The following is a 9,122-nucleotide window of genomic DNA, read 5'->3' as shown; positions in this document are numbered from 1 at the left end:
GACGGGAGAAGGAGAACGCACTGCAGACCCACAGCGGGACACGCCCTTGACGGGAGAAAGAGAACGCACTGCAGACCCACAGCGGGACACGCCCTGTCTGACCAAGAACAAGGTGCTCCCCAGCGTGATGTGCACCATGGTCTAGGCCCAACATTTCAGGAACAAAATCTTTTGTTTTAATATTTTAATTAAAATTTACCTTTGTTTGGTCAGGTACGGTGGCTCATGCCTGTAATCCCAGCACTCTGGGAGGCCAAGGTGGGTGGATTGCTTGAGCTCATGACTTCGAGACCAGCCTGAGTAAGAGCAAGACCCCATCTCTACTAAAAATAGAAAAACTGAGCCAAGAAGCTCACTTGAGCCCAGGAGTTGGAGGTTGTTCTGAGCTATGACGCCATGGCACTCTACCCAGGGCCGCAGCTTGGGATTCTGTCTCAAATAAATAAATAAAATGTATACTCATTTATCCTCAGGTACTTATTTTTTGTATTATAAAGGAAATTTGTAAAAATATCAGCTAGATGGCCAGCTCGCACCTAAAGTGTACAGAGAGAACTCTGCTGCTCTTTGTCAGCTGAAAATGCTTTCCGGGCAAGTTGGTCATTATTTCAACAAAACTAATCACAGTATTCTAAAGTATTATTTTGCATACGAATATTTTCATTGTTTTCTAGAGTTACACTTTTCACACATAAGCATAAACAAAATAATTAAAAGGTTATATAAATATGGAATTAGTGCTACCTATATATAATGCTTATTTATTTATTTATTTATTTTGAGACAGAGTCTCACTTGGTCACCCATGGTAGAGTGCTATAGCATCACAGCTCACCTCAACCTCAAACTTTTGGGCTTAAGCGATTCTCTTGCCTCAGCCTCCCGAGTAGCTGGGACTATAGGTGCCCACCACAACGCCCGGCTATTTTTTGGTTGCAGTTATCATTGTTATTTAGCAGGCCAGGGCCAGGTTCAAACCTACCAGCCTCGGTGTATGTGGCTGGTACCCCACTCCCTGAGCTATAGGGGAGGGGTCGAGCCTATAATGTTTATCTTTATTTCTCTCAAAAGTTTCGGCAAAAAGTGTGCATTATACTTAGCAAAATACAGTATTCAGCCTTAAAAAGAGGAAATCCTGCCGTCTATAACAACATGGATGAACCTGGAGGATGCTGTGATAAGTAGAATAAGCCAGATACAGGAGAAAGTGCGGTGTGATTCCACCTACAGGAGGCAACTCTGAGATTCAAACACACAGAGACAGACAATAAAAAGGTGGTTTCCCGGGGCTGGGGGGAGGGGAGATTGGGAAGTGGCTGTTTAGCTGGTTACAATTATCCAACCTGAATAAGGTCTCGAGATCTGCTATACGTACAACATTGTACCTATAGTTAACAATACTGCATTGTGCACTTAAAAATTGGTTAAGAGGACAGAGCTCATGAAAAGGGCTCTTAATCATAGTCAACATCAAAAAAGAAGCCAAAGGACTAAATAAGCTCATTTTGATTACTCTAACGGAGTGACGTAGGATACAGAACATTGTAATAACAGTTCATCCCAGAAAGGCTAAAGAGTTTCTAAAAGAAATTAAAAAATATAAAGCTTAATGAAATAGTGTCCCCCAGGGGGACCATGAAGAACCCGCTAGGGGAGTACATGGAAGCTGGTGGGGAAGCAGGGACTGGGCTGGGGGGGGGGTCCAGGGAACCAAGCAAACCTGTCACCAGCTGGGGGACTCAGTAAGGCTGAGAGGTGAAATCTCTTCTGCTGGATAAACTATACTGCATTAATGAAACAACAACATTAGTAACAATGATAAACCACTCAACATTCCACCTCATCCTTACAACGGTCTCTGGAGGTATTCTGAGGGATTCTAGAAATTAATGACCCACAGAGTCCTTAGGTCACCAAGCCAGTGAGCGAGGAGCTGGGACTGGAATCCTGGCAGGTTGAGCACAGAACCCGACACGTGGCCCAGTTTGGAGACTCACATGATTCTTGCCATGTTGCTGCAAATCACAAGAGAATCTCCTCCTTGTTGGAAGCACCATCTAACTTAGCCCCCCAAAGACAGGCTCATGGGAAGATCAAAGAAACCTACTCAAGCTCAGATTTAGGTTTCATTCAAAGAATCAAGACAGTTAATTGTGGGGAATTATTTGTGATTGAATAAAATTTATAGATTAACTTGATAGAAGGAGAGAAAAATTCTTATTCAAGGAATTCTAGCTAAATACTCTACCTACTACAGTAAAATAAAAACAATGGCAACAGCCATGACGCCTGCTCTAAACGGCAAAGAAACAGCTGAATTAACATGTGCACAGCAGGCACGCCTGTGTGGTCAGAGAAATGAAGTCCTGGACTCACTGACCCTTGGGGCATGACCATGTATGGCAGTGTTGATTCTGCCGCATCCTAAGGTCTGGACTACAAAACTGGGCACCAAAGCATGTCTGCATTCAGCTCCTCTTAAGAAAATCTGTTCTCATACCATAATGTTCTCATACCAACTTCCCCCACCTTACTCTGTTCCAACGTGTGGACGCCTGGATCCTATGGTTGGAAGGGGCAGAGTGTTCTGAGCGCAGCACAGGTGTCTAACCAATTTATCTTTATGACACATACCTGCCAGAATTCTCAGTTTAGACTCAGAGTCTACCCCTCCATCAGATGCTCCAGTTCCTTCTCTCTCAGCATTATTGTTTGCAGAATAAAGACAAAAATGGAGCCATCTTAGTTAAATCTGCTGAGAAGAGTTTATGTCTACCGCATTCAGTTTTGTGGGGTCTACGTATAACCAGGGCTGCTTTCATGTCAATCAAATATTACTTGGTAACAAAGGACGACCTGCTGTCTGTATCTTAGCAGGTCAAGAGTCTTCAGAACCTCATCAAACAGGCAGTGAGGAAAAGGAGGGAGAGAGGAAGAATTAGCTAGTCCTCAGAGTTGGAGGTAAATTATGTAGGTGAAGTGATCAGTTAGATAAAAACAGAGAAGGTAAAAAAAATTATCTTGGTATTGACTTTAGCATGGTCTTGACTTTCAATCTTATTCAAAACTTATAGTATACATTGGAATCAGAGATCAAATTCTTCACTGCTTAATTTTAAAGGTATTTTATATTTCCTTACTTTGTTTAGATGTGTTTTTACATATAATAAAAAATGAGAAAATGCATTTTTAAATAAACATGCTACCCACATGTCATTGAACACTATGAACCAATAGGGTTAAAAAGGAGTAAATTCATAGGGAACAGAGGGTCCTTATTGAGGTAAGAACAGCCTCGAACCAGCCTCCTAATGGCTGTGCCACTCAGCACCCAAGCCCTTGAAAGCTCCCGGTCATTCCTTGCTGAGTTGTATTGTCACACGCTTAGGAATTTTCTAAGAGGTGGGAAAGAAGGTCGACATTTGCACCACTCACCCCTGAACTCGTCCACGGCCTAGTGGAAAGTGACAGGGTCACTATGAATAATCCATAGCGCTCTATGGAATTTGGCTTTTAGAAAGAAAATGAGGACAGAGCTATTTCAAAATATCATGTACACATGGTATTAGCTGGACTGGCAAATCAACTAAAATAAAAATAACCAGCAGATCACATCTTGATGGCGTGTCTCTGAGATGGATGGCGACTCTTTGCACTCAGCCAGCGGGACAGCCTCCAAGCATCTGGAGGAATCTGCATGTTCTACTGAAGGAAACAAGAAACTGAATCTGGAAGCTGGAGGGGGTGAGGAGGGACCCTGACATTCCCATGGTGACCGTCCTCATTCCGGCGTGGACCCTAATCTAAAGCTGTCACCCACAGTCTCACTCCCAGCCCCCCAGGGAGGAACCCTTCCATTGGAGTTATGGGAAATAAACGGCTCTGTGACCTTTCCCAGACTCTCAGCATCAGCTTGGCTGGGAAAACTGGGTGGTCAGAGGAGGAGTCTCCTGAGGCTAGAGAAATTCAGACAGCTGTAGGAGCAGGGCCATGGGGGAGCCTCAGCTACAAAGCCAGGAACTGTGTGTTTTCAGTTTTATTATTTTTCAGTTTATTAATCCATCTATCCATTATCCATCATCTATCATCCATCCACCTGTCATCCATCTATCCATCTGCCCATCCAACCAATGCCCACTGAGCACCTGCTACAAGCCAGCTTCTTGTTCAAAGAACATAAGAAGCTGCTTGCATCTAGTGGAAATGCTAATATCCTGTGCGTTTAAGACTTTTCTATCCAGAGTTTGGAATGATTCCTCTTCCCATCTCTGCTTGTCCATCTGACCAACTCCTATTTATCCTGCAGGATTCAGCTCAATGGCATCCTGTTTAGTGTAGCTTCCATGATTCCCAAGGCCACTGTCAGAGCACAAAGCTCTGGGGCAGGGGGAACTCTTTTAGCTCACTGTAATAACTCCATGTTTGCCTGAAAATTCAGGGGGATGAAATGCTGGTCTCAGAAGGTAGGCCCCATCAGGCCCGTGGGGCGAGGACTGTGTCTTCGGAGGACAGACTTCATATGGTGGAGGAAGATGCAGTGGGGCTGGGAACGAGCCTGACTGGCCCTGGGGGACCACATTTCATACCTGTCGGAGCAGTGGTCAGCCTCCAGATAGAGGTGGGGTCACTTAAGGGAACCAGACACCTCCAGCCCACATCCCAAGGGCTGGCTTCTCCACCAGCCTCGGCACCTGACAGTAGCTCATGGAAATGTTTTAACCTCTTTTAAAACCATAAGAAAAAAATGAATACATTCCAGCCTAGATCATATCTGTCTTTACCCCCAGTGCATTATGGAGGAAACAGCCCCTGAAGGCAAATGTGCTCAGGGACTACTTCCGGTGCCACCCATGGGCCTGGCTCTGCATAGAACACTGATTCTATGCGCTGTAAAGAGGGCTGAATGAAGAGTTTTACTAATGGATGAAGTGATTTAGGATTTAGCTTCAGGTCAGCTGGAGAGAGTTAGTTGGGAATTGAAATCCCTTCTATTATTCTTCTTTCTTTCCCTCCCTCTGGGTTGATCCAATGTGATGTCACATAAGAATTTTATTAAGAACAGAGATTCCAAACACAAAGCCACAGACTAAGCGAACCTCAGTACATTAGAAGGCCTTTCAGATTCTCCAGATTATGTGATCCACTTACCTGGGCATGGCAAAATATTGCATTCCTGGTATTCCAAGGACGGCCCCAAGCAGGGCATGCCCCCGTACTTGGGTTCGGGGTTGTTACAGACACGCTTCCGGTTCCGAATGCCCCGGCTGCAGTCCCGGCTGCACTGAGACCACGACGTCCAGGCCGACCAAGCCCCGTTGATGGTGTGGGCCGAGTACCTCCCAGCACGCAGGAAATCTCCAGAAAGCCCTGACAAGGAAACAGCTGAAGGGTAAATCTGTTGGGTCTCCGGGTAACCACAGTTCATGCCAACCTTCCCTCTGTGTCAAATGACTGCTTTACGTCCGAAACTACCCTCTCAAATTTGGTCGAACTCTTGTCATACCCAGAGCCAAAGCCTCCCCCAGGGCAGTGATGACCTCCTGTAACTCAGGTGTCTTTCCTGCAGTTGCTATCAAATAAGCGTGCAAACAAGAACTCCATTTATGAACATGGAGAAGTCCTCATACCGTGACTAGGCCTTATCTCTGCAGTTCATTTATGTTTGAAGGAACTTCTTCTGACAAAGAAGCTACAACCTTCTCGCTTCCCTTGAGAATTCTGTAACAACCTGCCCTCATACCCAATGAGGTCGTGATGCCCTAAAGGACATCGTCTGGAGACAGGGAAGCGTGATTGGTATTTTTTCTAAACCTGTTCCCACACCTATTAACCTTTAAGAAGTGGATTAATGCTGCTGAGAGGTGCCAAGTCAATAGTTCCTGAGAACTCGTGCCCTGGAACCAAACACATCCCCAAATGACCTTGCCAAATATCAAAAGCTCCTGTGAAGTTCAGGGCACACTTACCAGCAAAACATGTTTCCCCAGGAGCTGATGGAGGTGGCAGCAGGAGGTGGGATGCTGGGGGTGGGGTGGGAGGGTTGTCTTAGCAGGAACTGTGGCTTAGTCTTAGAGGACTGTGCTGTGTGTGAAGTCTACTCTGAGTACTTTAACATGTCACTTAATTAGCCATAAGTAAAATTTGTGTTTGTTTTAACAAAAATGCTTACTCACGGTATTTAAAAATATTCAATAATTTTCTCAAATGTAGGCAGCAGTGTCACTGAAGTTTTAACAAATTAACTCTCCAAATATGCCATGGAATTCTAGGGCAGCTTACTCATAAGAAGACAAATATTCCAATAGCTCTACACACAGCTGATAAAATCTGTTGTCTACTTAGACACTCTCTACCAGGGAGGCAGGATATGCTCAGAGAAATTGAAGTGGAAGACTGTTCCTGTGATGAACCAGTATTTTGTGGTTTATCAGTGAGGAATAGCTAAATACAATTAAGCCTTATTTTGTGTGGTAAGAAGAAAATGAGTCCATTTTTGCTTGTAGGACCACATCAATACACTACATGAGAAAATTCTCACAGTGAGATCCTTTCCTTCAATTTGCTATAAAGTCAGTTCTTCTCCACAGGGGTCATTATTATGGAGATTGGTAAATAATCAAAAAGATAGCTTTCTCCTTGCTCTTTATACGCCTTAGAGGTAAGAATGAAGACCTTCCCAGGGGAGTAGCCGCCCTGTGGAATCCCTGCTCACCATCGGTGGAGCAGCCGCTGGTCCCGTCGCTGGAGCAGTATCGCATTTCTATCCTCTGTCTTCCCACTTCCAGCAAATTCGGATCAGGCAGGCGGGCTTTGCAGGTGTATCGGAACCTCTGCTCATAGTGCCCACCGTTGTCAGAGATGTTCACAGGGGTCCAGGGCGTCCAGGGTGTGGTCTTCTTCAGCTCAGGGCACGGGTTGGTGTTACAGGGCTGGTACTCCTGGGGGGGTACACATGGCAGGTATTACTGTGCTCCACACAGGGCAGTATCACAGGGCGCCCTGCCTGGACAGAAAGGTGAGGGTCAGATTCTAGGTTGCCCAGCAGATACTCTGTAGAATTAGAACTGCATCTGTGCTAAGTTATGCATTTAACAGAATGCTTGGTATCCAAGTCATCTCCAAAAGGAATCTGCACAGTTTTCCCTGCGTAAACAAAGAGAAGACGGCAATAAACTTAATTGTACGTGAGAAAGAATGGTACTCCGATGAAAATCATCTTCTTGCTTAATATGTAACCCAAGATGCTGCTCATTCTGATGTTAAGAATAACTGTTTCAAAAAATTATTTTTTAGACCTCGTAATATTTCATTGGAGAGTAATGGATGTTACATAGGTCACTATGAAAGTTTTGAGACAGACTGTGTTATGGTCCATTATTTTACTTTCAACAAACACAGTCCACAGAGTCCTTTCTGATTCACCTGTTCAAGTTTCAACTTGCTCGGGCTTGTCAGTCTTGCTGGGAAGGCTTCATTTGTTTCTGTGTAGATTTCACATATCTTAATTTTTGTGTATCTGAAAACTTTTGTAATGACCCATGTACAAGCCCTGGCATCAGAGACTCAAAGTGCAGAATGATAGGGTAGCCACAGGATAACACAACAGATGGCACTTCTGAGTCTATAAGAATTTCACCATCATTTCCACAGTTAACAGCTCCATTGCATTTCCCAGATTCACCCCCTTCCCTGACTCCCAGAAGGGAGGCCCAGGGTTGCCAAGCATGGGGTAGCTGTGGAGGTCTGGTTCGGGGAGCATGCTGTGTGTTGTGATGGAGGGTACAATTTAAGACTATGTTAATCAAAATCTTCCTGGAATACTGACTGATTCATTTAACAAGAATTCTAAATGCTATAGCTTCAGAAACACAGCCCAAAATAAGGGACAGGAGGGTGGCCTTAGAGGTTGCACTACACTGCAATTCCCCCACTGGGCAATAAAGGATGTTGCACTAGAGGGAAAATCTACAGCACCGAACACACCTAGGCACGGCCATTCCTTTACAGGTTGTTAGAATGTTCCAGCCACCATCACCACAGCTCTGTTTCACAGAGCCAAATACGTATTTCACTAAAGTTTAATTGCCTATTTGTAATTCTACAATTCTTACATTTCTGGGAAGTTTGTCAAAACAAGAGCTTCCCTGTATTTATTTTACTTTCCCAAACACAAACACAAAAACAGTATTCATTTGGTAAATGGATAAATCACATTGATGAAGTAACCGATAGACTTACTCAAGTAGAATTTGCATAAATTTGGGGAACAAATTTGGATGGTTAAATGAGGCCTCCGATTTTGCTGTTTATTTTTCCTATGAAAACACTAAAATAGCTCACATTTCATGGATTGAAAGTGAAACAAAGAGATAAAGATAATCCGAGCAGAATTTTGATACCATGTGCTCAGCACAAGTTATAAAAATTATCCTTAAAGTGGCTGAATATATAAACTACATTTATTCTCATATGGAACACTTATGGTTTCCATATGTATTTATCAAGTTCTTTTTCGGTAACCAGGCTTGGCAGGCTGAGACAGAACGCCATTCTGCATAAAGGAAACGACCAAGTAACTCAATTGTGCTTGCAGAGGGCCAAGGCGTTCCACGGTGTGCCTGGAAGCCGAGCGTGACCCCAGGAGCCTGCAGCAAGCAGAGAGAAGGTTGACAGGAAGTCCTGGAAATTAGTTCAGAGGTGCCCAGGGAGGGAGGTACACAGAAGGCAGTGGATTCAGAACTGTGGAGTTACGGAGTGACTTCTGTGTCCCACAGTGTGGAGTTACGGAGTGACCTCTGTGTCCCACAGTGTGGAGTTACGGAGTGACTTCTGTGTCCCACAGTGTGGAGTTACGGAGTGACTTCTGTGTCCCACAGTGTGGGGTTACGGACTGACTTCTGTGTCCCACAGTGTGGGGTTACGGACTGACTTCTGTGTCCCACAGTGTGGAGTTAGGGACTGACTTCTGTGTCCCACAGTGTGGAGTTACGGAGTGACTTCTGTGTCCCACAGTGTGGAGTTACGGAGTGACTTCTGTGTCCCACAGTGTGGAGTTAGGGACTGACTTCTGTGTCCCACAGTGTGGAGTTAGGGACTGACTTCTGTGTCCCACAGTGTGGAGT

General features: G+C 44.7%; 1 protein-coding gene across 1 annotated transcript in view; it reads right to left on the bottom strand.

Annotated features, from left to right (window-relative positions):
- Nucleotides 1-9,122, bottom strand: part of SEMA5A (semaphorin 5A) — a 340,395-nt gene that overhangs the window by 24,305 nt on the left and 306,968 nt on the right. The window contains exons 17-18 of the mRNA XM_023513080.1: nucleotides 6,713-6,938; nucleotides 5,149-5,367 (exon numbers count right to left, since the gene is read on the bottom strand). Coding sequence (XP_023368848.1) covers nucleotides 5,149-5,367; nucleotides 6,713-6,938 — 445 coding nt within the window. The remainder of the gene's footprint in view (nucleotides 1-5,148; nucleotides 5,368-6,712; nucleotides 6,939-9,122) is intronic.

The sequence above is a fragment of the Otolemur garnettii genome, unplaced genomic scaffold (assembly GCF_000181295.1).
Source record: "Otolemur garnettii isolate 467f Iridium unplaced genomic scaffold, OtoGar3 scaffold00033, whole genome shotgun sequence".
Taxonomy (NCBI): Eukaryota; Metazoa; Chordata; class Mammalia; order Primates; family Galagidae; genus Otolemur; species Otolemur garnettii.
This window is presented reverse-complemented; position numbering and strand designations above follow the sequence as displayed.